Source organism: Fusarium oxysporum, chromosome 8 (genome assembly GCF_000149955.1).
Source record: "Fusarium oxysporum f. sp. lycopersici 4287 chromosome 8, whole genome shotgun sequence".
Classification (NCBI taxonomy): Eukaryota; Fungi; Ascomycota; class Sordariomycetes; order Hypocreales; family Nectriaceae; genus Fusarium; species Fusarium oxysporum.
Genome location: NC_030993.1, coordinates 795,466 through 822,762, shown reverse-complemented (window position 1 = coordinate 822,762; position 27,297 = coordinate 795,466). Strand labels below are relative to the sequence as shown.

The 27,297-nt window shown below is 49.1% G+C and overlaps 12 protein-coding genes and 1 non-coding gene across 22 annotated transcripts; 5 read left to right on the top strand and 8 right to left on the bottom strand.

The window, feature by feature from the left end:
* Window positions 1-263: 263 nt before the first annotated feature.
* FOXG_18440 (uncharacterized protein) lies at window positions 264-392 on the bottom strand (the record flags this gene model as incomplete). The annotated part of the gene is made up of 1 exon (XM_018398520.1): window positions 264-392. One exon carries the CDS (start codon window positions 390-392, stop codon window positions 264-266), a length of 129 nt encoding a protein of 42 aa, XP_018236692.1.
* A 1,481-nt stretch (window positions 393-1,873) lies between these two features.
* FOXG_02948 (uncharacterized protein) lies at window positions 1,874-5,556 on the top strand. Of its 4 annotated transcripts, none has more exons than XM_018380421.1 (4): window positions 1,874-3,223; window positions 3,274-3,355; window positions 3,403-4,086; window positions 4,183-5,556. In XM_018380421.1, exons 1-4 carry the CDS (start codon window positions 2,378-2,380, stop codon window positions 4,227-4,229), a joined length of 1,659 nt encoding a protein of 552 aa, XP_018236688.1. In that variant the 5' UTR covers window positions 1,874-2,377; the 3' UTR covers window positions 4,230-5,556. The 4 variants fall into 4 exon arrangements, with proteins under 4 accessions (XP_018236688.1, XP_018236691.1, XP_018236690.1 ...); XM_018380424.1 differs by having other exon boundaries at window positions 4,124-5,556; XM_018380423.1 differs by having other exon boundaries at window positions 3,403-4,123.
* On the bottom strand, window positions 4,610-5,780 carry FOXG_02947 (uncharacterized protein). 2 transcript variants are annotated; one of them, XM_018380420.1, is made up of 2 exons: window positions 5,040-5,780; window positions 4,610-4,985 (listed from the first exon to the last, which is right to left on the bottom strand). In XM_018380420.1, exons 1-2 carry the CDS (start codon window positions 5,236-5,238, stop codon window positions 4,888-4,890), a joined length of 297 nt encoding a protein of 98 aa, XP_018236687.1. In that variant the 5' UTR covers window positions 5,239-5,780; the 3' UTR covers window positions 4,610-4,887. The 2 variants fall into 2 exon arrangements, with proteins under 2 accessions (XP_018236687.1, XP_018236686.1); XM_018380419.1 differs by having other exon boundaries at window positions 4,689-5,335.
* A 511-nt stretch (window positions 5,781-6,291) lies between these two features.
* Window positions 6,292-7,737, top strand: FOXG_02946 (uncharacterized protein). Its single transcript, XM_018380418.1, has 2 exons — window positions 6,292-6,799; window positions 6,849-7,737. Exons 1-2 carry the CDS (start codon window positions 6,540-6,542, stop codon window positions 7,330-7,332), a joined length of 744 nt encoding a protein of 247 aa, XP_018236685.1. The 5' UTR covers window positions 6,292-6,539; the 3' UTR covers window positions 7,333-7,737.
* Window positions 7,738-7,950: 213 nt separating this feature from the next.
* On the top strand, window positions 7,951-12,234 carry FOXG_02945 (uncharacterized protein). Of its 3 annotated transcripts, none has more exons than XM_018380417.1 (3): window positions 7,951-8,766; window positions 8,824-11,757; window positions 12,196-12,234. In XM_018380417.1, the coding sequence occupies exons 1-2, from the start codon at window positions 8,597-8,599 to the stop codon at window positions 9,890-9,892; spliced, it is 1,239 nt and encodes a 412-aa protein (XP_018236680.1). In that variant the 5' UTR covers window positions 7,951-8,596; the 3' UTR covers window positions 9,893-11,757; window positions 12,196-12,234. The 3 variants fall into 3 exon arrangements, with proteins under 3 accessions (XP_018236680.1, XP_018236679.1, XP_018236678.1); XM_018380416.1 differs by having other exon boundaries at window positions 8,824-11,604; window positions 11,666-12,224; XM_018380415.1 differs by having other exon boundaries at window positions 8,824-12,224.
* FOXG_02944 (uncharacterized protein) lies at window positions 8,755-11,058 on the bottom strand. Of its 4 annotated transcripts, none has more exons than XM_018380411.1 (7): window positions 10,882-11,058; window positions 10,732-10,772; window positions 10,642-10,657; window positions 10,527-10,592; window positions 10,364-10,478; window positions 10,175-10,319; window positions 9,109-10,122 (listed from the first exon to the last, which is right to left on the bottom strand). In XM_018380411.1, exons 1-7 carry the CDS (start codon window positions 10,918-10,920, stop codon window positions 10,053-10,055), a joined length of 492 nt encoding a protein of 163 aa, XP_018236681.1. In that variant the 5' UTR covers window positions 10,921-11,058; the 3' UTR covers window positions 9,109-10,052. The 4 variants fall into 4 exon arrangements, with proteins under 4 accessions (XP_018236682.1, XP_018236681.1, XP_018236683.1 ...); XM_018380413.1 differs by having other exon boundaries at window positions 9,921-10,122; window positions 10,175-10,306; window positions 10,882-11,054; XM_018380412.1 differs by having other exon boundaries at window positions 8,755-10,122; window positions 10,527-10,657; window positions 10,882-11,046.
* FOXG_02943 (uncharacterized protein) lies at window positions 11,838-12,587 on the bottom strand (the record flags this gene model as incomplete). Its single annotated transcript, XM_018380410.1, has 2 exons — window positions 11,838-12,268; window positions 12,332-12,587. The coding sequence occupies 2 exons, from the start codon at window positions 12,585-12,587 to the stop codon at window positions 11,838-11,840; spliced, it is 687 nt and encodes a 228-aa protein (XP_018236677.1).
* A 162-nt stretch (window positions 12,588-12,749) lies between these two features.
* Window positions 12,750-15,153, bottom strand: FOXG_02942 (uncharacterized protein; the record flags this gene model as incomplete). Its single annotated transcript, XM_018380409.1, has 4 exons — window positions 12,750-12,971; window positions 13,040-13,596; window positions 13,644-14,765; window positions 14,823-15,153. 4 exons carry the CDS (start codon window positions 15,151-15,153, stop codon window positions 12,750-12,752), a joined length of 2,232 nt encoding a protein of 743 aa, XP_018236676.1.
* Window positions 15,154-16,116: 963 nt separating this feature from the next.
* On the bottom strand, window positions 16,117-16,232 carry FOXG_18439. The gene has a single exon (XR_001936364.1). It is a non-coding gene; the product is annotated as a 5S ribosomal RNA (ribosomal RNA).
* A 549-nt stretch (window positions 16,233-16,781) lies between these two features.
* FOXG_02941 (uncharacterized protein) lies at window positions 16,782-17,822 on the top strand (the record flags this gene model as incomplete). Its single annotated transcript, XM_018380408.1, has 1 exon — window positions 16,782-17,822. One exon carries the CDS (start codon window positions 16,782-16,784, stop codon window positions 17,820-17,822), a length of 1,041 nt encoding a protein of 346 aa, XP_018236675.1.
* A 681-nt stretch (window positions 17,823-18,503) lies between these two features.
* Window positions 18,504-19,863, bottom strand: FOXG_02940 (uncharacterized protein). Its single transcript, XM_018380407.1, has 2 exons — window positions 19,589-19,863; window positions 18,504-19,532 (listed from the first exon to the last, which is right to left on the bottom strand). Exons 1-2 carry the CDS (start codon window positions 19,742-19,744, stop codon window positions 18,657-18,659), a joined length of 1,032 nt encoding a protein of 343 aa, XP_018236674.1. The 5' UTR covers window positions 19,745-19,863; the 3' UTR covers window positions 18,504-18,656.
* Window positions 19,864-20,897: 1,034 nt separating this feature from the next.
* On the top strand, window positions 20,898-24,113 carry FOXG_18438 (uncharacterized protein; the record flags this gene model as incomplete). Its single annotated transcript, XM_018398519.1, has 5 exons — window positions 20,898-21,555; window positions 21,616-21,940; window positions 21,991-22,669; window positions 23,393-23,655; window positions 23,732-24,113. The coding sequence occupies 5 exons, from the start codon at window positions 20,898-20,900 to the stop codon at window positions 24,111-24,113; spliced, it is 2,307 nt and encodes a 768-aa protein (XP_018236673.1).
* Window positions 24,114-24,409: 296 nt separating this feature from the next.
* Window positions 24,410-26,762, bottom strand: FOXG_02937 (uncharacterized protein). The gene has a single exon (XM_018380406.1). The coding sequence runs from the start codon at window positions 26,628-26,630 to the stop codon at window positions 24,738-24,740; it is 1,893 nt and encodes a 630-aa protein (XP_018236672.1). The 5' UTR covers window positions 26,631-26,762; the 3' UTR covers window positions 24,410-24,737.
* Window positions 26,763-27,297: the final 535 nt, after the last annotated feature.

Below are 27,297 nucleotides of genomic sequence, written 5' to 3'. Positions count from 1 at the left end.
CGTCATGATATCGTAGGTAGTCGCCCTCAAAGCGCCAGTATAAGCCGTGGAAAAAATTGGCGTTGACGCAGCTCGACCGGTCTCAGGCCAACGCGTCCAACTTCAACATCCCGACAACCCTACGCCGAAGTCATAATCTCTTGTCTTTCATATGGCTGGCTTTCATTCGTTCAACCAGTCCGATAATTAAATCCAGGCTCCTTTCGTTACTTCTAGTCCTTGCGCCCCGAATGTAACCGTAACTGCCTTCTGGAGTGCTGTACCTAGAGACTTCCAGGGTACATAGATGTTGATTGCGGCGCGGAGTCCATAGCCACCTGAGAAGCAGGTCGAAGGACCCTCCTAGCGGCGCTGAATTCTTCCGCTATTTGCTGCTTCTCATTGTTGGACATGAGCGATCGCTTTTCGCAGCCTCACAAATTGCTGAGATCTCGTTAGATATCCTCTGGTAGTCTGTTACACTGAGCGCACTGGCAGTTCGAGCGTAGACATTGTGGTGAAGTAGAGACTGAGGTAGGAACGAGTGTGTAGGAAGTCAAGCGGTTGGTTATGATTCTTGAGTGACGTGGAAACTTAAGTGAACGAAGCGTTGCCAAACTTTGTGAACGCCTCTATTTGATTTGTCACGTGAGCATACCTGCAAAATGCTGACAGATATCTGGAGGTCCCACCTCATTCAGCTACCGTAGAAGCCTAGAGCAAATCTGATCTCGTGGAAGTCGAGAAGGTTGATCAGGTACCAAGCAGTGATTGCCTAATGTAATCGGATCCTGCCGAGTCTCAGTGATCTTCTGGAGATCTCAAGTTTCAATGCCCAACACCTCTTGGTTAGAATTTGGAAGACATGATTGGTTCGGAGATTGCATGGCTTGTGTGGGTCGGGCCAGGGCTTGTGTCTTGGTTTCTCGACGTCATCGTACAGGAGAATCTCCCCGCGACTTGAGGTCCTTGGTTTCATGACAGCTCCAGTCAAGGATGAGTCTTGAGGAGACCACTCAAGCTGACACGTCCCCGTAACAAGTTTGTTATTTCCCAAAGAAACATTCGGTAAGAATTTGCTATTCCGATGGACAAGTTGCACAGACCTCGATGCTGCAGTCACCCATTGGAAATTCCATCTGCCGGTGAGCTATTCGGGTCCTGGGCCAAGAACCCAAATGTAACGCAGCAGAGCCCGAGCGGCGAGCTTTGGGCTACCATGATCAAAGAAACACGGCTTGTGCCGTTGGTCTTGGTAAAGACGAGAATGAGAACGAAAGCCCTTTGAGGCTCTCCCCTCCGTCGTTAGTTCCCTTCAGGGGAAGACCCTGCAGACTGAGAAACTTTGTTCCCGGTGGGTTTCTTCTCTCTCTTTTGTTAACGTCAAGATGGAGAAGGGTAGGTTAACTTGGTAAAGATGCCATTTTTAGAAGGGCACACTCGGGTCGGCCCATGCTGGATGATCATTTGCCTTGGTAGTAAAACACCAAGACTTGACATTCGTAAACATTTACATTCCCCTGCCTTATATGGGAATTCACATATGGTTCTACAGATTCAATCAGTTATCGAGAATTATCTAACTGCTAACATTTTCCCACAGCCTCAATTGATCCCAGTCCCTGCATTTCATGTGCCATAATCCGGCTTTTGGCTATGCCGGCCCACTTGGTTTGTGCTTGGGCGTCGAGACCACTATCGAAGCGAATGGGCGTTAAGTTACAGTGGTGGTTCTCTTTTTTTCTTTGTGTAAGCTTGTGTTTGTGTACTTTTACGCACGTAACGTTTCTCTTTGATCTCGTGCATTGGTTCTTCGAGATAATCAAGGACCCTTGATTGTTTGTCTGATATATATCAGGTGTTGTGCTGTCTCACTGTTTAACTCGGTCTCATCACAAGTCGTCATCAGCTGGACAGTAAAGCTCCAGGGCTCTCCCCTCATGCAATTGTACCGCTCAGCCCCCTGTAATTGTCGCTAGAGTCACAAGCCACTGAGAAGTCGGGGATCCACTTGGACAGTTCGGCCCTGGAATCTCTTGACAAGCGGGGTCTTGGATCAGTCCGTCAACGTCATCGGCCTCTTCTCACCCTCCATCATCCATCCTCTCCATCTTGGTCATCCAATCCCAGTTGAATATTCCTACCACTAATCCTTGGCCCTCTTCCCTCCCTCTCGACTCATCAAGTATCCCGCCCACCCTCCAGTACATCATCTCTTCTTTCTCTTTCTCTCCTCCATCCTTCTCTCATCATCGTTTTTTGCACCTGCACCTTTAACTTGCACTTAATACCCTTTCGCTAAAAGGCGATAGCTATACCACTAACACCAGAGGACTAGCCTCTATACGTTCCGGTCTGCTTAAGCAGCCACAATCACACAACACCACACACAGTTATAATGGCCGAACGCTGGGACCGCGATCGCTTTGAGCGAATGCGAGGCGAACAAAACAGGGATCGCTTCGATGACGATCGCTCATATACACGCAGCACACGAGGCCGCGACCACTCAGATGAGCGATATGACCGTCGACCTGGTCGCGGTTACTACGAAGAAGAAGACATCCGTGACCGTCGCTACTACGGCGATGATTCTCGCTACCAGCCACAGCGAGAAAGAGAGCGAGATATGCCACCTCCCTGGGCTCGTCGCACAGATGTTCTAGAGAGAGAACGAGAGCGAGACCATCCTCGTCGCGAATCTCCACCTCGTCGACCAGGTTTCCTCCGCCGACAATCATCTCTTGACACTTTTGACCGCCGACCACGCTTTTTCCAGGACCGTGAGGAGTACCCCCCTCCTGCTCGCCGTGAGGATGTCCGTCCTCGAGATCACCGAGATCCTCGAGATGACTATCGTGCTCCTCCTTACACACCTATTCCTCTTCCCAAGACCCGAGGACTGCCTCCACCTCGCAGATACGGCGACGAGTATTATGACGACATCAAGATTGCCGAGCCCGACTATTATGGCGACGATGATTACCGATCCATGCCTGAGCGTGTTCGTGAGCGCGAATACACTCGATCTCGCAACCGCCGTGGACGCAGCCGAGAATCTCGTTCTACTCGAACTCGTTCTGTTCGAAGCAGCTCGTATTCTTCATCTTCTAGCCGCTCCTCTAGCAGCAGCGGAGGTACTACAGTGAAGAGCGAGTATCCCAAGAAGGGCAAGACTCGCATTCCTGCTAAGCTTGTTTCCAAGCGAGCTCTCATTGATCTCGGATACCCATTCTTTGAAGAGGTTTGTAGTCAAATGCCCATGATTCCTGCTCGGCGTCTAACATGATTTAGGGCAACACAATTATTGTGCAGAAGGCTCTGGGCCAAGATAACATTGATGAGCTGCTCAAGGTCAGCGAGGATTACAAGAAGGGTAAGTCCTGCAATTCGCAAAATTGATACGCTACTGACACTCCGTAGTCGAAGCTGAAATTGCCGCCTCTCGAGAACCCAAGGCTCCTACTGCTGCTTTGCCTGCACCTCCGCCCAAGGAGAAGGTCAGGGAACCAACCCCGGAACCACCGCCTGCAAAGACTCCTCCGCCTCCCGCTCCTCCGGTTCAGGCACCCCCAGCCCAGGCACCTCCCGCTGCTGTTCCAGTTGCAACTCCAGCTCCTCCTCCACCCGTTCAGATGATGCCTCCACCTCAACCATATCCAATGCCGACCCCGGCCCCAGCACCGATCCAGATGCAGCCTCCTCCTATGGTTCAGCCTGGAGGTCCCCCTCCTGGTTTCTACCAGCCAGGACCGCCTCCTCAGCAAGTGCCCTTTGACTATGAGGAGACTGTTATCCGTGACGTTTCGCCATCTCGATTCACAACTACCACTACATCCTCCAGCTGGGACTCGTACCATCATCACCATCACCCCACCGAGGAGCTCGTCGTCCGATCTCGCTCTCGATCCCGCAGTGGTCGCGACATCCGAAAGGAGATCAAGGCTTTGGAACGTGAGCTGGCTCACCGACCTCGAGGACGTTCTACCAGCGGCGAGATCGTCAGCGCCGAGCGCTTGCCAGATGGACAACTCGTTATCCGGGAGGAAAGATTGGAGAAGGTGGTTGAACACCGCAAACCTCCTCGTATTGAGAAGGACAAGAAAGGTAGGATGGCCATTAGCGTACCTAAGTACCGTTAAAGGTGCGCCTTTTTATGTTATTCGCGTCTCTTGAGAACGTGTGGCTGACTCGGCTGCACAGGACCTCCTCCTAAGCTCATGCGGGCCATGCTTGCTACTCTGACTTAAACGACATGTCGACGACTACCAAGGCGAATGAATTGAACGAAAACGATACGGCCTTGATGGCTTATGAGGGCAACCGAACTTTCACAGGATATATCGCAAGACTGGGATACATATGAAATGAGGTGTATATTCTGGATATTTTAGTGTTTCAAGGATCTAGACAAGTTTGGGACTGGAGTATTCATTGGAAAACCTACAACATTAACGAATTATGACATTTATTTTAATCCTATACTTGGTTTAGGTAATATTAGATGTGCTTTGCGCCGTGAAATGCTGTGTCTGAAGTGATTCAGAAACTCCCCTTCGTCTTGGTCACAAGACCCAAAGTCTCGTGCGCATCAGAGGCAGTGAACGGGTTTAGTACGGCAACTGGATAAGGTGATCTAGATTAGCACAAGGGCTATTACATGATCTGCAGAGCCAGCAAGGGATCGACTGAGCCGCAGTTTATTAAAGTCGAGTACAAGACCAACCACAGAAAGGTCACTGAAGTTTGAAGGGCATCGCATTAATTTTAACTGAATAAACTAGGATTCAATAGCGAAAGATAGTTTCTTAGTGTCCCCAACACCAACCGGGTCCTTTCCACCGAGCATCAGGGTATCGTGTATATCCATCGCCAAGCAAACCTCCCAATAATCCAAGGTCAAAAAATTTACTGAGTCTTCTTGTTCGCAACAGCCCGTCCCTGCGCGGTATACCTCACATAAGCGAAGGTACCGAGGACACCAATAGCAAGAATAGCAGCGTTGCCTTTGTCATCGTCAGCACGCAAAAAATGATGTAAATACGAAGGAGGGAACTCACTGGCTACAAACTTGCCCACGCCACCGGTGACCTCAACAAGACCGGAGACGACATCGCCGATGAGGTTGAAAAGACCCTGAACGAAGCCGAGAACAGCGGAGAGAATGGAGTGGATGACGGAGTAGAAGGTGTTGAAGACTGAGGCGAGAAGCTCGTAGATGGAGCTGAAGAGATCGCTGATAGCACTTGTGATGGCCATTTTGTCTGTTGATCGTGTTGCTCTTGTTCAAGTGTAGGTAGGTAAGTGTTTCGTTGAGAAAAAGCTATTTGAAAAAGAGAGCTCTTGGCTGCCTTTTATGACCTTGTCTACTTCACTTTCTTGTTCCTGGATTTAAGAGCAAGTCGTGACGTCGTCATGCTCTCGATTTCGCGATGTGCATGTGACGTCACCCAACCACGCGACGAGATGAGGAGGTTGTTTTGTGAAACATTGCGTCTTGATGAGGTAAGAAGTGTTTTACATCAGGTCAGCCTTGTGAGAACAAGGTACTGTGAGCTAATGGCCGTTGAAGAGATGTCACTTTTAGTTAATGGTTGATGCTATGTTTGATGCTTGGCTCTTTTTAAGTGGTTGCTTCTTCGGGAATGGGGAGACGTCTGAGAGTGCTTATTTTTGAGATCGTCGATCTGGGCTTGGGGGTTGTAGGTTGGCGGGCGGGTTGAGAAGGTTCTAGATTGATGGTATTTCTTGTGTTTTCTACCAGCAGTAGGCTTTATCTTCGTTTGATACAGGATCTCACGGTGCACCATTCATCTGCTGTATTGTACCTACTCCGTGATCAATTAAACTTAAACCTCCGATGGTCGATGCCCTACTCCGTATTTGTGGGACCCTTCCGAACCCGTGTGGATCCAGCACCGGAGGCACAGCTGGGATGAGAGACGGCCTCGGTGCCGATATTGCGTTCACTATTACCCCTCTCAGCAGGCACAGAAGAGCTCCGCATGAAGCTTATTGAACCGATATCGCTTGATAACGAATGTGTAACTACAATGAGGCCCTTGCTGACTAGTCACATCACCTCATCTCGCTCCTCACAGACCAGTGTTTGAGGTTCCTCCTAAGCTCCAGATCAAGTCTCATCTTGTCTTATACCAAGCTTCCCGGCGATTACCACAATTAACATCTAACTGCCGATTTACCGGGTCCAGGTGGGTACTCATCCCATTCCACCTGGTTGAGCATGGGTTAACAGATCCATAAGGTTTTATCGATGTAACCAAAATGATCCTGCAGGATCTGTAGAAGCCACTTTCATTTCAGATATATACCACCAAGCGACTCAAATGCTGCAAGCGAGTTGATACATCAAGGGTTTGACGTGACAGCTGTCGACATGGCTTGGCTTTGCTCTCGGTCCCGAGCCCGAGCCCGAGGCTTTGACAATTGCCTTCTTTTAATAGTTGACATTTCCACATAGCTGCAAGGCACAAAATGAAACCCGCACCGGTGCGGCTCTTCCCTCACAACACCTGGAGACGTCTATCTGATAAGGAAGGATGTCGGAGTCACGGTATCACGAAGGCCTCGAGGTCTACTCGGACAGCGCAGCTCATGCGCCAGAAGTCAACCCACACGGCGTTTACAGTCAGGGTTCGAAGGATCCAATATCGGGTTATGTTCAGGTCGTCGAGGCACGAAAAGGTCCCTTTGGTCTGAGCATATTGAGTCTATGCGCGCTTGTTGCTATCATCACTGCAGTGGTTGTCGGAGCTGGAGTTGGTGGAGGTCTTGGATCAGCTCTGGCCGACTGCAAGAAGTACGAGACCCAGACTTACTAACACATGCACAAATGCTAACAGCCATAGTTCACAAGTGTCTGAGGCCCCAGCTGCGTCCGCGAAACGAGCCTCCGCCTGTCCAACCCTCACAGCAAGCGCAAGCGAAACCACCGAAACCACCGAGTCGAAATTCTACGAGCCCAAACCAGCAGACCAAGTAACAAACCTCACTCTCCCCGACGCATGCTCCCAACCAAACGGTAAAGACGACTACACCACCACCAACGGCTACGTCTTCACATACACCTGCGGGTTTGACTACCCAGGGAACGATATAGTGCCTATACTGGCCTACACAGCATTCGACTGTATGCATGCATGTGCAATGTACACCGAGATCAACAGCGGGAAGGAAAACGCGACGCTCTGTGATAGTATCGCGTTTAATAGAGAGATGGCGAAGAACTATGAAGTCAAGGGAGGGAATTGTTGGTTAAAGACGGGGACGAGGGATCTTTTTCCGGCGTCGGATTTGATGCCGACGTTTTTGTATGCGAAGAGGAATTCGTGAGGTTGATGTTGGTGGGGGACTGTGATGATGGATGACTAATTGATCATACTACTTGGATGTTTCTTTTTTTTCACTTGGGTGTTGTCTTTGTGATTGAGCCTGCGGGGATGGACTCATGAGAGCGTCAGCGTGGCTGAGTTAGAGAGTAATGGCCGGACAGTCTTGGCAGTAAGACCATCGCAGCGATGAGGTTGGGCTCAAATGGGACTGGGAAAACAGCAACGACATGAGGCTCTAGTTTCTTTTGAATCACAACTATGAGAATTTATGGCTAGAAGATATTTGAGGTAAATGTCATTTGCCATCAATCGACATCCGAATCGTGAGCTTGGTGTTTCAACAAGTTCATCTTCAAACCTCAAACCGATACGAATACCCACTACTCAATCACAGTGCTGACACACGAATAAAGTGCTTAGAAACATACCACAGCTGCTCAGCCCCAGAAGCATCGCTCGTTTACATTCTTCGAACCACGTGCCAAGACAAGCTCTTGTAAGGCATTTCGTACGGCCATTACCCATTTGAGACGGCACTGAGATGTCGATTCACGATCAATCCGCTATTGCGGCTGGGCCAGTGACCGAGTCGTACGTAACACTTCTGCGCCAGCATCACATCGCATCGTATCCTCTGGGCGGTTACGAATATTGTGGACCACCCGAGACCACCTATAAATGGGATTTTTAGAGTTTAGTTCTTTCAACGTCGGCGGTTAACAATCACTCTTCGACAGCTCAACAATAGGGAACTCACTCTGTGATTTAATTAAAAAAATTAAAGGTCATTTGCAAAATTACGCCTGACCACAACGTGAGTTACAGCTCAAAAAGCCTTGGTAAATTACAAAACATGCAAAGCTCATGCATGCCAAGCCAATAGCGAAGCTGCTAAAACGCCCGGAGAGGCAGTGCCGGGACCCCTGCAGCGCGGATGGTCGCCCATTGGCTTGGTGCTTAGATGCAGGTTGCTGACCCAATTGCTTCAGCCCTGAAAACTCTCTCGACTGTGATGAGAAAGCTAAAGAGGTGATACAGCTTGGGGGAGCTAAATATGAAGGAGTGGCGCTCAAGTTTGTTGTTTCGTTTCTGGACTTTATATCTTGGCTTGTTTTCTTTTTATTTGTGGTGTGGTTTGGCACTTCTCAACACTGTTGGTCTCCGACTTTTGGCGGCGATTTACGAATCTTTGTGTAACTTACACACATCCTCAGTCCTGCATTCTTCGAGATACTCTTAACAATTACAACTCTCAACATACGACAATGTACGAACTTGAGAAATATTGGATCGCCCACGGGGCCATGGTCTTCCTTGGAGCATGGATTCCCTCTGTCGTTCTATTCTTCTGCAGTTTCTGTCTCGTCCGCCGTAAGAGGGATCCTGCGAGAACTGCTTTCACGTATCTCAAGTTGGCTCTTTTGGTGTTCTCAGGGTATGCTCCCATCCTCTGCTACTTGTTTGATGAAGTGGAATAACTGACCCATCTTAGCTATGCCTTCTTCGAATTCGCCTCATACGTCGTCTCAGTCGTTCACTCGCAATTATACTACGGCGGGAGAATCGACAGTGACTTTGACTCGCATTACTCGAAAACCCTGCTCGTCACCGTGCAAGTCCTCGCTACCCTTGCGCTCATTTACGACATGGTCACCGATATTCTCATCATGATCATCCTCCTCCGTCTCGGCACCGGTATCGTCATGGTTCAGACAGGCCGCCCCGACCCCAAGGGCAAGATCCTTCGCCTTGTCTCATACATCGCAGCAGCTATCCTATTTATTCTCGCTTTGACCGCCTTCGGTCTTCGAATTAGATATGTGTATGAAGTTTTCTTCAACGATGTTCGCGTTGGTGCGGATAGCTACACCAAATCTCGACAGATTGCTTTCTCTTTCAGTGTTTTGGTCTTTGTCATTTCTCTTGCCATTGTTGCGCGGGCAATTATGATCAAGGTTCAATCAAAGGGCGAGAATGCTCTTACTTGGTGCTCAAACATGTTCATCGCCGCATCCGTTGTTTGGCTCATGCGCACAACGTTCAATATGGCGTCGACAGCTGCTTGGACCAATCTGAGCAGTGCGTACCGCGATCGTGAGTACAAGTACGCTTACTACATCCTCGAAGTCGTCTTTGGAATTTGGCCTCAATTCGTTGTCCTCTGCTTGGTTTTCGCTATTGGCCGTGCTAGGAACAACGGTATTTGGTCGAAGCAGGAGCAGGAGCCTGTAAAGGGTGTTGAGGCTGGAGAGCGTACGGCTTGGGGTTATGGACAGGTTGCTCCTCAGGCGCAGAATGCTGTACCTATGCCTCAGCAGCAGCATTATCCGCAGCCTGAACAGCAGCATCTGGCTCAGGGGTATGGTCCTCAGCAACAAATGCCCCAGCAGCAAAACGGCTACTATGCACCACAACAACCTCAATATGCGGCCTATGATGCTATATCTCCTGTGTCTCAGCCCAGATCACCGCCTCCTCATGAGGAGACAGTGGGCTTGAACCACCAGGCTGATGGTACTCCTCCCCAGGTACCAGCTCAGCCTTACCCGGAGAAGCATTAGGCGTACTGGGACAGATAATGAATCGCTTTATGACGGAGAATGGGCGTGAATGAATTTGGACAACTTCAACAGATATGATACCACCCTTCTATACTTTATGATATTTAGTACATCTCAAATCTACCACATCAACAGAATGTCTAAAATCTCATGAAATCGTCTAGTCCACGTCTGAGAACTCAGCTGGAGCAACGAATGGGCCATCTTCACCCATGGTACCCGTTACGTATCTTGTTAAGTTAGTACACAAATTCCACGTGAACAATTGATGGCTAGACTCACTTTGTATGGCTTCCTCGCGCAGCTAGTTGTCCCTTGCTATTGGTGAATGTCACCTGCGTGAAAGCAAGTGTCTTGCCAATCTTGTCGAGAGTGGCAGTACCCTTGAGGACGTCTCCTGGGCGGCCTCCGGGGCTTAGATATGTCACTGCCAAGTCAGCAAAGTCGTACGTGATTGAAAGAGCTACGTACCGTTCAGATCGGTTGATACGCCTGTTGCAAAGCGGCCTGATGAGGCGACTGCGAGTGAGCCACCAAGATCGACGAGACTGGCAAGTGTACCACCATGGAGCGTTTGAAGGCGGTTCTGGATGAGATTAGTGAGAGCTCATTTGTGATGAGGTGAGAAACGAACGGTGTGTTCTTTTTGGATGTCAAGCTCGAAGTCGACTTTGCCTTCTGTCGCGCTAATGACACGAAACTGCACCACGTCAATACACATCTCAGATTCAATGTTCCGGTGTCTATACATGTTTTCCTAGAAGACTAAAGACAACGGAGTCAGTATCGGGATCTTATCACGGAATGCCGAGTCTCCATCGGTGGCTTGGGGTACATACCGAGGCTCAAGACCAGAGTCTGCCATGAAGGAGCGCACGACCTGGAACACAATCATGAGTTAATTGCCAAGCTTTTAGAAAGACGTGAGTCGTATGAGTTGCAATTGGCTGTGCAATGCATGCGCCTCGAGGTACCTTGGGTGTACGCACCGCCTGTGTGAATTTCGTAGGATTGAGCTTTCTTGACATTGCGACGGGCGAGATTAAGCAATCTGCGTCGGATCTTTCAGTGTCTGAGATATGAGGTCCAATAAATGAAGGGTACTATCACGCCTGTTGTGTAGTATGAGAGATGTTGAGAGAAGCTCGAGATATGGGAACGGAGTTCGAGATGGATTAACCGAGTTCCGGGGTAATGATTGACCCCCGCCAACGGAACGGCCCCACCATCCAAATTGACGTAATCAGGCTTCACAATGACCTCCCCTCACGCTCTGAGCGGGTATCTGCCTTCTAAGTGCCATGCATTTGAATGGAAGGATGTAGGAAGGCTTTGAAGTCAGGGCGCTCTCAAACTTCACATCTGAGGTGGTTGTCTTGTCCCCGCCTGCACAAGCTTCCTCTGCCTCCAGAACGTTCGACATCAATCAGTCAACCCCGCGCCGACGTCGCTCCAAGGCGCGACGTTCAAGAGAGGACGTGGAGATATGAATCTGATTTCATCATTCAGTAGCCATCACTCTCTAAGTAGAGTACTCAGATGGACAGATTGCTTCACTCTGGAAGTTGTTATCAAATTTCAGGCTTTCATTCGGTTAATACACTCTTTTCTGATTCCCGTATCCATTTGGGGTTTGATGGGCTTCTCTATAGAGTACTGATATGTTGAGCACAAGTTTCGAGGGGAGAACCGGAGTGACAGAGCAATAGTCTGTTAGTTTCAATTTGGGTATCTGTCAATCTGATCTGTGCTAATTGGGGGGGTATCGTCTAGTATCATCAATCTTATCTCTCATATCCGTACGCCATTTTCACCATGCAGATTCCTGCCCAGATGTCCCATACGCCATTTTCAATATCCTCCATGTAAGCAGTCTCCAGTTTGATCCAGCTTCAACTCCAGTATGAAACCCCAAAATGTTCTTCCCATGTACGCCATGACATCTTCACTCCATTTCGTCGTCTCCCAAGAGCTCCGCGAGGTCATTGTAGGAATCATCATCGTCCTCTCCATCGCTACCCTGGTCGCTGTCAGGCTCCGAGTTGGCATCCTCATCTGTTGCCACTTGTTGCTGCCATTTCTGCTCCCAGTCGCGGAGGTTGGCTCGGACGTGTCCCTGAAGCTCAGTTTTCTTCTGCTTTAAACCACTGTCGGCTGGACTGTTGTCAATCAGATTGTCGATTAGGCTGTCCACTCGTTCCTTAAGGTTCTTGATACTTTCAAGAATAACCAGATCCAGTCGTGTTCTGGTCTCACGCTTCTTTTCTTCAAGCTTCTCGTTAAGACAGTCCGTCATCTGGTAGCACATGGTGTCGCTTTGACCCTCAACGCCTGACACGTTATGCGCTCGTCGTTTCGCATATGAGCCAGTTCCAGCTATCGGGGTCTGGTCAGTCATATTCTTTGTCCAAATGAAAGGTTTGGTATGGCGGCACTTACTTATCATGAGACCATCGTCGAAAATTGGTTTCATTTCTCGCATCAGGAAGGCTTTAGCATCCATCGTTACCTCGGAAGCTTCTCTGGACAGGTCTTCAATGTGGGTGCGAATCTTGTTCACGGACATGCGCTCAATGCTTGACATCATTGATATCAAGTCTTGGAAGCTCAGCTCCAGGGCTGGGAACTTCTCTCTGATAGCTTGCTCGAGCTTCTTTGGGTAGGGCGCCCAACCTTTCTTGAAAGCAGATTCCATGGCAACCCCAATCCGGCGCAGTTGCTGGTTCATCTCCTCATCCCATTCTTTTGAAACGGTTCTGAGAACGGGAGAAGCCCTGTTGATTTGGTGAGTTTAGAACATGATCAGCAAATTGCACATCACTTACATGTCGTCCATCCAACTATAAGTCATAGAGATTTAGCCTTTCGAAGTGTAGTCGTCACCGTCACGCCTCATGATGGCACCGTAGGTGTTCCAGAGCATGAAACCACTCATCTCATTGTTGGGTTCCTTCAGTGACCAGTTGGTTGCAATGCGGCTGGCCTCAGCCCTGAACTTGCGCTCGGCCATCCTTCGATTCATAAGAGGATCAAGCATGTCAATCTTGGCAGACTCAGCGGAAATGAGCATACTCAGTGACTGGTTCATAGTTAGTGACCCGAAAGATATATGTGTCAGAGTTCATATCGTTTGCGTTCAATACTTACAACAGCAATGCTCTGATGGACAGGACCCAGAGCTTTCTGGACGTCGGCATGAGTGACACTAAAGTCTGCATCCTGGCCTTTCTCGTTGGAGTAGATTCTCATCAAGTCCATGAGATTCTGGTACTTGCTCAGCATATCGTCCAAGTGGTTCTCGCGCTTGCTGAGAGTTGCTTCGAGGAGCCATCTCTGCGCGGCCGGAACTCCAGTAGCCTCGAGTGTTGGATATCCTTTCACTGAAGCATTATCATCTGCCAGTTTCCAGAACGCTTCGGTAGAGACAGGAAACATGGAAAGTACATGATTGCCCTGGTCGGTCCGATTGAGCTCCCTCTGCCTGGCATCGTATTTCTCCTGGATGTGCGCCTTGACAAAACGGTTTCGTTCCTCGATAGCTCGCTGGTGCAGCCAGTGGTCGATGTCGAAAATCTCCTGGCTGAGTTCTTGCGCACGCGCTCGGGCCTTCTCAAGCAGCCTCGACATCTTTTTGACAGCGTCAGATTGGCCCCTGGCGTTTGCTTGGAGTTTCTCGATGTTCTTTCGACACAGCTCTGGATCATCTAAGGTACTATGTTAGCATTGGCTTTCGATTCGGAGGCTGTCATACCTTGGGACTGGTTAGTCTGGTTCTTTGCAGCTTCGGAGTATGCCTCTCGCGCCTTCTTCTCATCAACCTTTGCCTTTTTGATATCGATGGCAAGCTTCTTGATTCCGTTCTGTCCCCTGGCCCTTCTTTCAGTGAGTCCTTTCAACTGATCAAATTTGTCTTCCATTTCTGGGTCCTGATGTTGCTCAAGTAAGTCCGAAATGTATCCGTCCACAGAAAGATGGTCCGTCTTTGACAGTATGATGCCGAAACCATGGCCATCATATTTTCCACGAATCTTCATCAGGGCTTCATCGAAGCCACTCTGCATGAGAATCTGGCTTTGGTTCTCATCTGCAGCTCTCATGATGGGGCTAACCACCAAGCGCACATCCAGGCGATGCGAATACTTCTTCGCAATCTCTGAGCGAGAAGGTGTCGAATCACTGCATCCAGGAAGGTCGACAAGCGTCATTCCCGACTTGAGGATATCGGATTTGACAAACATGTGAACATCTTTGACAATAGGCCAAATAGAAAACATTCGATCTGACCCAAACTTGGAAGCTCTGGAAGTCATGAATGGCTTGACGTCGCTTCGAATATCCTTCAAGACTGATCGTTTGAACTCAATCATGCCTTGGCGCAAGTATTGATGAGCTCGTGGGTTCGTTTTGAGAATTTGTTGTACCAGAGGCATGTATGATGCGACAGCGCCTTGTCGTTGCACAGCAGCCTCAAGATTGTCTCGCTCGAGGCCCCAGACAGCCTTGATCTTAGCCATCTCATACTTGATGCGATAGTCAATGGTGTCCCTTGCCTCGGTTTCCTCGTCCGGATCAGCATTGTTCTGCGAAGCTTGACGATCAAGAAGAGACTTGATGTCTTTCAGCACCGACTCAAACATTGCCTCGATGTCGCTGAGGTTTTGGAAGGTGACCTTGGCACGAAACAGATGTCCAGGCGCATCATCCCAATTCCATGAGACCTTTGCAACAGTCGCAGTGGCGGCTCCCTGGTGACCCGATGGGAACAGCTCCGGAATCTCGAGCAGTGAATCCAGGAAAGAAGATTTGCCGGCTCCGGTAGGACCTTCGACGCCGATAAGAATCTCGAGGTCCTGGTGTTGTTCGCCCAGCGCGGCTGCAAGAAAGTTAGCAACTTTAATCGCAACAGAAATGTAGACCTGAAGATACTCACCGTGTTCTTTCAACCATCTCTCGATGAGTGGCTGTCCAGCCATTACTGCATTTCCACTCCCTTGTTGAAGTTGGCGGAGGGTGGACTCCAGTGTCTTGCGGACTTTGGCAGTGCCATCTTCGGCAATCTTCAGCGCATCCTCCTTGATCTTCATGCGCTCGACATCATCAAAGGCCTCACAAGTTGTCCACGGAAACAACAGTGGCGCAGGCGCGACAGCATTGCCCTCACCTGCCTGGCGCTTTGACTGAACCTGCTCGGCTTCTGGCTCGACCTCCGAGTCCAGCTCGCGCTTCATCCTAGCGAGATCAGCGATGGACCACCTTGCCATGATATTAGCTGTCGAATGATGATTGTACGTCTGTAAGAAATTATTTGAGTATCTTGGTGAAGGCGACTTGGAATGATAAGAATGATAGGGATGGAATGTGTGGAAGAGGAGGAATGAAAGCAAGAACTTCTGGTGAAGAGTAGGTGAACCGCGATGAGGGGATGAGAATGTGACAGATGAGACGAGTGTTGGTAGACGAAAGAAAGAGCTGGATGATTGATGCGAAGGAGCAGAAGAAATGTAGAGGGCGAGGCACATAAGAACCGTGGAGAGAAAGAGTAGGAATACTTAGATAACCTCAAATAACATACCTATCAAGATGAAGTATACTAATGATCGGTTTCCAAGGCGTGGGCGAAGCTATCGTGATGTTTTGAGATGAAGTTAGGAAGAGATGAGAATGATGCGTGGCGATACACCAGAATAAAGTGATGATCAGGTGTTGGTTTAAAGGAATCAGGAGTTAAAAGATATGACGAGGAAACCCTCGCGCTGGGCTTGTGAATTATTGTTGTCTCCAAATCGCTATTGTTTAGTGCAGACTAGGCTGCCTTCCAATCCTCCAGCACGCAAAATAAGAACAATAGCCAAAGAATTCCTCGCCCGCGCAACGAGCTTCCCAACCCACAGGTAAAGGTCAGTTCTACTGCTTTACCGCTTTACAGGTCGGGGTATTCTGTCAATTCTAGGCGTTCTCTACATGGATTGACTCTTAGATTTCGTCACTCCTTACTATGGAATCTCATTTATGAACTGATTGATCCGGATTGTCACAAATCAACCCGCCAACGCGTTGACTAGATAGATGAGACGTCGAAGAAGGCTATCGTTCCATTAACTCGCGTATGATGGTTGCTGATCCGGTAGATACTGCATTGAAACCAGCCATAAAAGTAGAACTCTGCCTCTCCAGTCCTGGTATTGAGCATAGCGAAGGAGCAAAAAGAGGAAGCGACACCAAAAGACATACAACACCAGGTATTCGCTGGTCGTCACCGACCCAACTACTAATCCGGCGCTTCGCGGCTTGACTCTGGGGGAGCGAACGGGACCCCGTATTTTCCACGAGCTATGGTCGTATGTGCCCATCAGCACACGATGTCCAATCCAAAAATCCATGGTGTTGAGGCTGAGGTGGGTTCGCTTATCTAACCGATATAATGCCTGACCAAACTCCACCCGACAAATGCCAACGTCAGCGACCACAGCTACTCTGCCCTTTCATTTCATGTATTATCGCCCATATTCGTATCTGCGCGCATGAAATCTGTGCTGTCGCCCGTGTCACTGCCCTCCGACTTCCTGGCGTCACCAGGCACCAAAGATTCGCCTTGCGTCGGCACGGCGCTGAATCTGCTCCTATAGAAAGAATCTCTCCTTGATGCGTGTATATGAAGTCGACCTTTTAAAAACCTTTAGATCAGTATCTATGAGCTGAATGATTGTAAGAACGAGCCATACGCAGCCCAGCTCAGAGAGGCGATAGCACTCGACGTCCGCATTTCTTCGATGATAAATGCGGGTCATATCCCAAATGCCTTAACGAATTGTCAGCCATCAACGACGTCTGCTAAAGCTCGCCCCCTTTTCACTTCAGCGTATAGACCACTTCATAAATGGCTACCATCATGCCTCGCGGATATCGCTCCGCCACTGAATATCGTTTCAGCGAGGAGCAGGCCGATGCCATTGTTTGCACTGCCGCCTACCACCGCAAAGACTACTGTCTCTCCGTGATCTGGTTCTCGCCTAGTGAACACTTCGATGTTCATCAGTCAATAGCAACACCCTTCCAGCGGACTTCTAATTTCGGACTTGGCTCCCTTGACCGGCTACCACTGGAGCTCCTGCGTGACACGTTGGTCCGTCTTGATGCGCACTCTCTGTTCAAGTTTCGACAAACGAATCTTCGATCGCGACAGGCGGTAGACTCTCTTAAGCAGTATCAACTAATAGTCCTGCACGGACTGAACCTTTTCTGCGCCTTGTTACGAACACGACTTGCCGTTGACATTTCTCTACTCGACTTTTACAATGCCCTATGTCTCAAGTCTTGTGGTCTTTGCGGCGAATTTGGCGGGTTCATATCCCTACTAACATGGAATCGATGCTGTTTCAAATGCCTCAAGGAAGCCCCGGAGACTCAAGTGCAAACTCTTTCAGCTGCCCGAAAGGAATTCCGCTTGACGAGGGTCGAGTTGGACCATTTGAGGTCATTCAAAACTTTGCCTGGAATATACTCGATGGAGGAATCCGCGTACAAATCCCGCATTGCTATCGTGTCTCTCCATCAGGTTAGTTTGATTTGCAGACAGCAGTCCTATGTGCCAAGGCAAGCCCAGCTAGCAAGCTCAGAACGCAATAGAAAGTTCAATTTTATGGGGTCATGCGCACTTCCGTATTATGATTCACGAACCGGCAATGTCGAACACGGAATGTCGTGTGCTGGGTGTCAACTTGCTCTCGAAAAAGACATCATCGGCACCAAAGGCGAGAAATGGGCATTCGAGGCTCGAGACAAATTATATGCGCGAGATGGCTTCTTGGAACATTTTCGATGGTGTGAACAGGCACAGCTGCTGTGGAAATCGAGCTGCGAAGGGAAAACCAAGCCAACAGAACTGCCAGAGGCTGCTCGAAGAGGCGGCTACTTCAATAAGAGAGGATAAAAGGGATATGAAACAGTAGATGGCCAAATCCTTGGCTCATTCTTTGATAAACCGGTGGCATTTGATGTTCGTATCTTGGCGCACTGGGCACTAGATGAACTCCATCACCTTTTTGCGCTGCACGTATATCTGATAAACTTGGAAAGTAGTCTTGGAAGGCCGGTTCTGAACGCTTGACCTTTGATGATGTAATGTAGTAACATATTGGCTGTGGAACATTAACGCTGCTACTGTGTAGGTGATGGCCTGCAACGGACAAGCTGTCGAGCTACATGTTGTCTCGAGTTCTGTTAACCCTGGAGTTATTTAGGAGCCTTTTGATTGGCGGCTCCAACCAGCTAAGACAAGGACTGAACAGCAATGCAGGCAGTAGAAACGGTGGGCTGGCCTATCATGGCTGTCATTTTGTCCATGGAAGTGGATGATGGCGATTCTTTTGAAAGTAAATACCGACTGCGAACCGGAAACCAAGTCAAGTACCTCATCTCTCCTAGAACATTTGAAAAAGATAGGTTTCGTTCCCTACTCAGTCCCTACCTGTCTTTCTCGCAAGGCGGAATGAACCGCAGTCCTCATCTTGAAAGACGAAACCAGCGGCGAGTTGAAAGTTGTCATCTCGAACCGAGCACTAGTTGGCGTCAGGTGTCGATGGCATCATACTAAGTTGATTACCTTGAGTTGGAGAGGACCAAAAGGCTCACGGCAATGGCTTTCGAAAAACATCTCATTCGATTCTTCCCGTGAGAAATTCCATTTGTGGAGGTAAGAATAGGGAATAAAGCCAAAAGGTTCCTTCGCTAAAAACTGCTTCTCTATGCGTGCTACGAAACCGTCTTAATAATCTAACTTTGGCACTGGTTCCTCTTCATGATTGTTCTTGGTCGGTGAAGATCTCACAGGTGCTGCCTTTTCATCTGCCCACAGAGGCTGGTCGTCAAAGCTAAACTTAAGGATTTCCGGACGTTGATAATGGCCAGCGGCATCAACCCAAACCTTGACCTGCCCAAGCTGCGACAGGTCCACCTCAGCCTTGACAAGCTTCTCTTCAGCACCAGTATGGGGCCCAGCAAGAAATGAGCAAAACGGATGAATAACAGCTGACCAGCCCCCGCCCGCCTTGACAAACTCCTGCTTGCCTAGATTCTTCTCCATCCACTCGAGACAAGTATCGTCAACATAGTTAGACGCGGTGATGACAAAGACTTGAGCTGTGAGGGCATGTGCCTTCATCAAAGCCTCGATTTGAGAATCAGCCACGGCTTCGAACCCAGCCATGGTCGACAAGGCCGGCCAAGCCCCGGCGTGGATATGTTCATGCTGAGTGATGAGCGCTTGGCGCGCGCCATTCATGGTATGCTCCCAACAGCAAAGACCACCGAGGTTGAAAGGCCGTCCTGAAGCTGTCAGTCTGTATGTTCGTAACGTATGACCACCACCTTGTGCCCAAACAGAGCGTTCAACATATGTTGGCTGCAGCTTGCGGTGCACGCCCAGCAAAGTGCCATTTGCATCGATGTTGACTTGGGAATTGAAGAGCGTGTAACCTTGAGCTATGCGCTCTGAAATACCAAGGCTGATGGCTACACCAGTGCGGCGGCAGGCAGCCGAGATGCGTGAGATTTCGTCGCCGTCTTGGACAACGACGCTCTCATCGGCATATTTGGCGAGAGCCCCTACTTGTTGGAGGGGTGGGTAGCACTCTATCCAATACTTGGCCATGTTAGCCATGCCACTGCAGCACCGAGGGCGAATAATGGAGGACGTACCGGATATCCAGGAATAAACGTCTCAGGAAAGACTAGAAGCTCAATGCTCTCCTTACTCGCTTGCTCAATCAAGTTGATAACCTTGTCGGTAGTAGCGGCCTTATTCATGAACACGGGCGCGGCGTGTACCGCTGCGACGACGATTTTGTAATCCATGGAAGGCTAGGAACTTGGAATATTAAATTATGAACGACATAGAGCGAGCGCTGCAAATTTTGAGTCAATGGCGAGGCAAAGAATGAAATCAGGGTAACATTCCAGAGCTTCAATGTATGAAATGGCAACGAGGGGTCATAGGATATTCACGGGATATTTCCGCGTTGCTAGCCAGTGAAGGGCCTCTTGGCTGACTCATGAACGTATGATATGCTGCAGGGAATGATTACGGGTCTACAATTGGGTAGCAACGACTGGGTTGCAAGCTTATGAACCCCACGTTCCGGGAAGAGCCCGACCCATGGGCAAGAGTTGGCTTAGGCTATGGTGGTTGTACAGTATGCTATCAAGCATATTTGTTTGTAACATGCGTCAATGTACAAGATGGTGGCGCACGCTTTAGGTTAATGATATATGCTAGGCTAGTTATATACAAGTTTTCCTTCCTGCCAGCAACAGGTACACCAAGCCGCTCAACTCAAGTTACCCTCCTAGAATCGCAGCTACGACAACACACCAATCGGCCATCATCTATATCTGGGCAGTCGGCGTTTTGTGGACGGTTGCTACCTAAACAAAGGCCATGGCCTTGGGTACTTGCGCCAAAGCTTACAGGACCCTCGAGACTGTCGAGATATGGAAGCATATTGGAGATCAAAGGGTGACCTCGCTGCTTACCATGCGTCAGGTGTCGAATAGGTACTAAGGGCTCGCCTGATGGACCGAATCTATCTGAGAAAGACGAGTGAAAATACAGGTAAATTCCAGGGCGGGCGGTACCTTCTTAATCAAACTTACCAACACCATCAACCTGGAAGTGTGATCTATAGCACGGTTCCGACTTTGATCATAAGCGTTCCAGTCTAGTACTGAACTCCGATACCACATCCGAGACTAGCGGATCAAAAACACCCGATGGTATATATACGGACATTAAGCGGTGGATAAGTCCAAGTCTCGAAGCGGCATACGGACGGTCATCGAACGGAGATTCAGCTGCCCTCAGCAATCCGACTTTTGTCCGGCCTCCAGGTTGAAGGAAATTGCCAAGGCGGTACTAGCTGTACATAAGAACGACTCTATGCTCATTCTGGAATGAAATGAATGCAGAGACTTTGAAAAACCACTGAAATCTGTATAGGTATATCGAAACATGCGCATCGACATTCTGGGAACGGCTGCATCAACAGTTCTCTTGGGCCTAAACACAGTACCAGTACAGGCTCTGAGACCTTGCCCCCTCTTTGGACCAGATTTGCCCATTCCGACAGCGCTGGGTGATGATGTTTCCATCAGAAATGCCCTGTCCGAAATCCTGCAGCTTGTTCCAAGTCTCGACGTTGACTTCCAGAACACATCTTTCTCTATCGACATCTATCCAGCGGCAGACCAACGACCCCTTTTCAGCTACCATCACTCGGCTCCAACTCTGCAGAAGCACGGTCACGGCGTCCAAGTCGTCAACGACACGACGGTGTATCGCATAGGTAGCATTTCCAAATTGCTCACAGCTTATGTCTATCTACTTGAGGTTGGAGATGTGTTGTTCAACCAGCCAGTCACGCGTTATGTACCTGAGCTGGCAGATATTTCTGCAAGGCCAAGGAACAAGTCAGCCTCTGCTCTTCAATATGTGGACTGGGACGCCATAACCATCGGCTCGCTCGCATCGCACATGGCTGGCATACCGCGAGACTTTCCGAGCCCTGCGTCAGCGGACCGCCAGCTAGCACGGTTGGGATTTCCGCCAGTCCGGGCAGTAGATTTCGCCTACTGTGGTAAAAGCGTCTTGTATCCCTGCAACCGCACTGGTATGTATCTCTTGTGGCTACGAGTTCGTTGTCACGCACAATGTTGACACCTATCAATAGCCTTCTTTGACGCCATACGGACCCGTCACCCAGTCGAAACGGCCTTTTCAACGCCTATATACTCCAACATTGGTTACCAAATCATGGCTTATGCGCTTGAGAATATAACTGGAACAACGTATCCTGATATTCTATCGCGCCAACTTATCCTCCCTCTCGGTTTGAATTCCACGAGTTATGCTAAGCCAGCCAACACCGACTCGTCTATCATACCTGATAGCCCTAGCAGTTCTTGGTATGATGTCGACACGCGTGATGAGGGACCAGCCGCAGGAATATATTCGTCGATTGCGGACCTACGCAGGATCGGGCAGTCGATCTTGACGTATGAGATGTTGTCGGCCTCCCAAACCCGACGATGGATGAAACCCTTAGTTTTACTGCTGATCCACAGGTTGCAGTCGGTGCGCCATGGGAGATTGCTCGTGTTACATCTACCGCCAACAGAGCCAGCTGGATGTACACGAAGGGTGGTCAGCTGGGGATGTACAGCAGTCTGATGGCTTTGGTACCTGATTGGGGCGTCGGACTCACTGTTCTGGCCGCGGGGACCGGCGCTTCGGGGGTGGTGGGCATGATTCCGGGTGCGATGGTTTCAAAGCTAGTTCCTGCTTTGGAGCAGGCTGCTAAGCGACAAGCAAGACAAAGTTACAGTGGCCGCTACGGAGACGAAAGAAATGGCATGACGGTAGCTGTGCAAGACAGTCTACCAGGACTAGGCGTCACGTCTTGGTTTTTCGATGGCCGTGACATGTTTGATTCGATCCGACTGATGGTCTCAGGGTCGTCGACCGGATCAGGGAACGTCAGCATGAGATTGTACCCGACGGGGTTGCAGACGCAAACAGGCGGAAAGGCTAGACTTGAGAGTTGGCGGGCGGTCTACGAGATCATTGACGCCGCCTCTCCACCCAGTCCGTACTGTGCTAGCTGGTTCGGCGTAGATTCAGTCACGTACGGAGGGGTGTCTATCGACGAGTTTGTCATCGATCTTTCGGCGGACGGCACTTCTCAGGGTATTACCATAAGCGCCTTTGAAACTCGGCTTGAAAGGGTACGGTGTTGATTTAGTGCCGACGTGGTGGTTTACGGTAGTGTGCAGGTGGGATCTGGCACGTTAAGCCTTAGTTGCTCCTATCGACGTATATCTATAGTTAGATTTATCATCTGTTTATATACATTCGTGACGCCTTCGCCTTTATTCTGCGATCTTCGCCGGTTTTAGAACGATAAGATCGGATGTTTACATTCTTACCCCTTGTGTTAATCTGTTCGTCTAAAGTTGTTTCTAGTCAAGAGATGTGTTATTTGCAGTTGATGCTTGTGTCTGAGAGCTTATATCACCACAGGGAACTTAGTCTCTAGTCAAGAGGGGCTCGGCGGTGATCAAACGGGACTTATACGGGCGGGTATATCATTCGCCTGGTTGACGAGACGGCCTGACACGTGGGGCCGAGTAATTCGAACCTTTGAATACTAGTGGAGCGAGGAGGATACTCAATAAATTGATTTATCACGCTAGGGAAACAAAATTCCATAGGGGGAAGGGTAGAAAATCTACCGGGATATATGGCATCTTACATACATACCTGTTGGCGAGCGGGAGCTTAGCGGATGTTTAAAGGAGATTAAGCGGACAACGCGTAAGGCCCCTGGCCCCTCGCCCTATCCCACCTATTCTATATATATTAGAATCTTTTATGACACTTTGATCCACTGTTCGACCTCATACTCCTTCTATTTGCTTTCTTTCCTCCAGCTTAAACATCCCTTCTAGTTTCAACTTCCTAACTGTGTGGCCATGAACACAACTACATCACTACCGAACAGCATCGAAGCTATGGGATTCTCGCCGCTTCTGGCCCCGAATGCAATTTTTCTCTCTTTCTACTCGATTTCACTTCTTCTGCATGTTCTCATCGCCCTTCGCTTCTGGCGTTTCTTTGGGTACTCTATTGGGATGGTCTGTGGCATCTTACTAGAACTTGTGGGATATTGTGGAAAGGTTCAACTTTCACATAATCGAGACAACAAGGACGGGTATATCATGTAAACTCCAGCTCCCACCCCTTTTATCTGTGTTTTTATTAAAATTAGTTCTAATGGCCATGAGCAGGTACATCATCGGCCTCACACTTGGCCCGACTTTTCTATCCTCTGCCCTCTATCTCAATATCAACACACTACAGCAACGCTTTTTATCATCTCAGTTCACGCGCATCGGCCCTCGTCTCTTTGCATCTCTCTTTATTATCGGCGATTTTATATGTCTTTGCTTCATAGGATGCGGCGGCTCTCTTGCGGCTATATTCGCAGAGAATCCAATTGGTGTAGACCTCATGATCACCGGCTTAGCTGTTCAGGTCCTGTTCACGACTATCTTCTGTCTCGCACTTTGGGCTATTTACCACCGGGCTTGGCATGACATTCTTCAAGAGAAGAGGCATCTTTACGTAATAGGTGAGAACATCCTGGTGTCGTGCAATTTCAACGACTAATGAGTGTGGTTTGCAGGCTTGGCTGTAGCCTCCGCCTGTCTCTTTGTCCGGTCATGCTGGCGATGTGCAGAGTTAAGCGGAGGTTTTAACGGCCCGCTCACATCAATGGAAGGCGTATTCTTTGCACTAGACAGCGTACCGATAGTAGTCATGACTGTCACCCTGACCATCCTTCACCCTGAGTTATGGCTGAGGGCCTGCAAGGCTAGCTCAGGAAAGCTTGTTTGTGCCGGGAACTATAGTATGGAGTATGTCCAGACAAAAAATTGAGAATTTATCATGCCTGCTACTATAATATTTGGCTTAGATTTTGATATAATTATAGAAACGCTGATTAACTATTAGCCCCCGAAATTTGCTATTAGTAATAGTATCTTTCACGCCCTGGACAATAGATTTCTAAAGACCTTTAATTAATACAAACCCCGTAATACGCTATACAAAAAATAGGCCTCTGGCGTTTCTTGTTTTTTCCCCTGCCTTTTCTTCTTGTCCCTTTTCGAGATATCACAAAGCTAATAAGAGGGCCTGGCATAAACGATAAACATTCATAAAATATTAGAAAGAGTACCAGAGAAGCTTTTAAAGAAAGGTCATAAAGGGCATGACAAGGTCATTCATTCATCAACCTCTGTTGGCGTTTTTGATTATTTCCTTGAAAGACGAGAGCTGCTCATCCAACTTCTCGACCAAGCGTAATGTATCCTTGTGCGATCCTGCAGTTGCCACGACATCTTTCAATAATGCCGCCCCTGCCGCAAAGCTTTCGGTCCCTTGCGTTAAAGAGTGATCCCCGTGACTTGCGCGATCTTGTAGATGGTTACTGACGGAGGCCTTGTTGAAATTCACGAGTTTCTTTCCACGGTCGCTCAGCCAATAAGCAGTGCCAGCACATATATCGCGCAGAATGTCTGGGGAAAGGTCAATCAGGGGATATTTAACAGTGCCTTGAGGTGTGTTCTGGTATATGTTCTGTGACTGGAGCCATGTAGCAGCTTCTATTATTTCGTTCGCCATTTTCAAGGTCTGGTATTCGATAAGGTGATTCAGCATAACTGCCTCTAATGGGATAGGTTTATTTATCCCACATTCTGAAGCACATCTTTCGATCTGCATGTAGCAGTTGTGTTCGAGAAACAGAAGGACAGCCTGTTGCAGCTGGCGCACTTGGGACAGTTTCCCAATACCGCGGTCAGCAGGTAGGCTGGTGTCTCGTTCAGTGTCGCTATGCAAGTACGGGGGCAATGTCCTACGCCACTCCGCCAGTTGCCCGTATAACTTGACCACATCTTGGTGGCTGACATTTACATGTCCAGCAGCAACACCCAGAAATTCGTGGTATATCTTTCTTGCAATGATGGCCAGGGCGAGTATGGCATCTAGATATGTTCTCTCTTCATGCTCTGGTAGTTGCTCGACAATCTCAGTATGGCCGTCCCTGATACGAGACGGAGATTTTTGGTCGAGGGCGCGGAACGCATCTTTGCCATACACGTACCAGAAAAGCAACCTTTTTCGCTCTTCTGCCCCATGCAGAGGTGCAGAGAGGCCTTCTGGTAGGGACGCGTGGCAAAGAATTTGATACTGGAGTGTCATGAGGACCAGGCAGTCGTGTGTTAGGAAAAGGCTGCCAAGCTGGGAATGGAGCGATGTGTTGACATCCTCAGCTGGTTCGTAGACAAAGTCAACCATGAGAGCCAGAGCTTCGAGGTCGTCCAGTCTGATTGATTGATTGTCCCCTGCAGCTGATCGTGCCTCGAGCCATGCTCGTCTGAACTCGCTCGCCAGCTGCTGCTGCACCGGCCATTTTTGCAGTGTCGATATGAAGGGGCATCCTCGGCATGCGACAGCGTACACCAAGGCAGGGCTGGCTCTGTGGCTCGAGTAGTCAGCCTGGAATGCGTTTCGGTCTAGTATCGGAATAGCTAGCGACGCCAGGTCAAAGTAAGCGTCGATAGCTGCTTTGAGAGTGCTCGGATCAAGCTCGAGGATTTCATAAGGGTTTTTTAAAGCACCTGCTACCTCCTCGCTGGCGTATATCTGAGGAGTGTTAGGCATATTGTCGAAGCTATAGTCGTGCGTAAAGACACTGTCAAGAAACGAGATACTCTCGGCTCCCAGATCCCAGCCAATTTCTTGCCATGCAGACTCAGAGTCAACAGCTGGATATTGTACGCTTGAGTCGAGAGGCGATGCCTGAGTCTGGGGTAGGACGGAGATGGTCTCCTTATTGACAAGACTGGTGTCGTTGGTACTGCCGAGAGGATTACCACCATCGGTCGCCTGCCCCTCATCGGGACTGGATGAGATCCGGCCAGCAGCAGGGCGGGCATCAAGGCGCATGCTCCGTCTGGCTCGATCGCGGTTGTCGGAATTTGCAGTACAAGCTATATGTCTTATGTGGCAATGCGAACATTGAGCATGGCCTTCGGATTGACGTGACACCCAATCGCACCTGACCTTGCGCCGAAAGCAAAAGTCACAAGACTGGCGCTTGATACCACGCTTCAGATACATGGGGCCGTGGAAAATAGAGCAAATCAAAAGATGATCAAGGTGCGGGAGAAACAGTTGGAGGTTGAAAGGAAAATGGCCGTCGTTCCACCTAGTGTTCGGGACTTAAGCGGCAGAAAGACGGGTATATGCACGGGACACCAGGTAACTACCTAGCTAAACAAGGTGCTAGACCCAACACGTCGTTGACGCAAGGGTTGATATTTGATCTACTCTATGAAGGTCGGTATGGCGAAGTAAAGTGTAGCCGGCCAGTGAGGAGCTGCTGTCATTACCAGCCAAAGTTGACGGAGCAAACTGGGCAACTACCTATGGAATTGAAGTAAGGCCTGCTGACTCTTGGTTGGCCTCGTGGGACCAGACTTTAATTGATAGGAAAATAATTTTTTAAGGGTAGTACCAATAAAGGCTTAGTAAACTTCTTTATTTACTGATTTTATAATGTTGTAGGAAAATAACAAGTTGTAACGTCAATTCAGCTCGACTATCAGGCGTCACGGCCTGAACCTCAGGGAACAAGAAAACTTGAGACCTTAATGGAAGATGCCAAAATAAGCACATCAAATAGTCTCCTAAGTTTATGGTAGTTTACCTAAGTCTTTTTATCATCTAGGAAAAAGATCCTAAGTTTTCTTTCCTCTCTCAGCCGGGGGCTGACTACTAATGTAGG

Bases quoted from the DNA above. Each gene is read 5' to 3' on its own strand.
- FOXG_02947 (XM_018380419.1), bottom strand. From the start codon at position 5,238: ATGGCCATCACAAGTGCTATCAGCGATCTCTTCAGCTCCATCTACGAG.
- FOXG_02940 (XM_018380407.1), bottom strand. From the start codon at position 19,744: ATGGATTACAAAATCGTCGTCGCAGCGGTACACGCCGCGCCCGTGTTC. The intron at 19,533-19,588 runs GTACGTCCTCCA...AACATGGCCAAG, and splicing joins CGTTTATTCCTGGATATCCG to TATTGGATAGAGTGCTACCC.
- FOXG_02945 (XM_018380417.1), top strand. From the start codon at position 8,597: ATGTACGAACTTGAGAAATATTGGATCGCCCACGGGGCCATGGTCTTC. The intron at 8,767-8,823 runs GTATGCTCCCAT...GACCCATCTTAG, and splicing joins GCTCTTTTGGTGTTCTCAGG to CTATGCCTTCTTCGAATTCG.
- FOXG_02944 (XM_018380411.1), bottom strand. From the start codon at position 10,920: ATGTCAAGAAAGCTCAATCCTACGAAATTCACACAGGCG. The intron at 10,479-10,526 runs GTTCGTTTCTCA...AATCTCATCCAG, and splicing joins ACATCCAAAAAGAACACACC to AACCGCCTTCAAACGCTCCA. The intron at 10,320-10,363 runs GTACGTAGCTCT...CTGACTTGGCAG, and splicing joins CGTATCAACCGATCTGAACG to TGACATATCTAAGCCCCGGA.
- FOXG_02948 (XM_018380421.1), top strand. From the start codon at position 2,378: ATGGCCGAACGCTGGGACCGCGATCGCTTTGAGCGAATGCGAGGCGAA. The intron at 3,356-3,402 runs GTAAGTCCTGCA...GACACTCCGTAG, and splicing joins CAGCGAGGATTACAAGAAGG to TCGAAGCTGAAATTGCCGCC. The intron at 4,087-4,182 runs GTAGGATGGCCA...TCGGCTGCACAG, and splicing joins TATTGAGAAGGACAAGAAAG to GACCTCCTCCTAAGCTCATG.
- FOXG_02937 (XM_018380406.1), bottom strand. From the start codon at position 26,630: ATGTATCTGAAGCGTGGTATCAAGCGCCAGTCTTGTGACTTTTGCTTT.
- FOXG_02946 (XM_018380418.1), top strand. From the start codon at position 6,540: ATGTCGGAGTCACGGTATCACGAAGGCCTCGAGGTCTACTCGGACAGC. The intron at 6,800-6,848 runs GTACGAGACCCA...TAACAGCCATAG, and splicing joins GCTCTGGCCGACTGCAAGAA to TTCACAAGTGTCTGAGGCCC.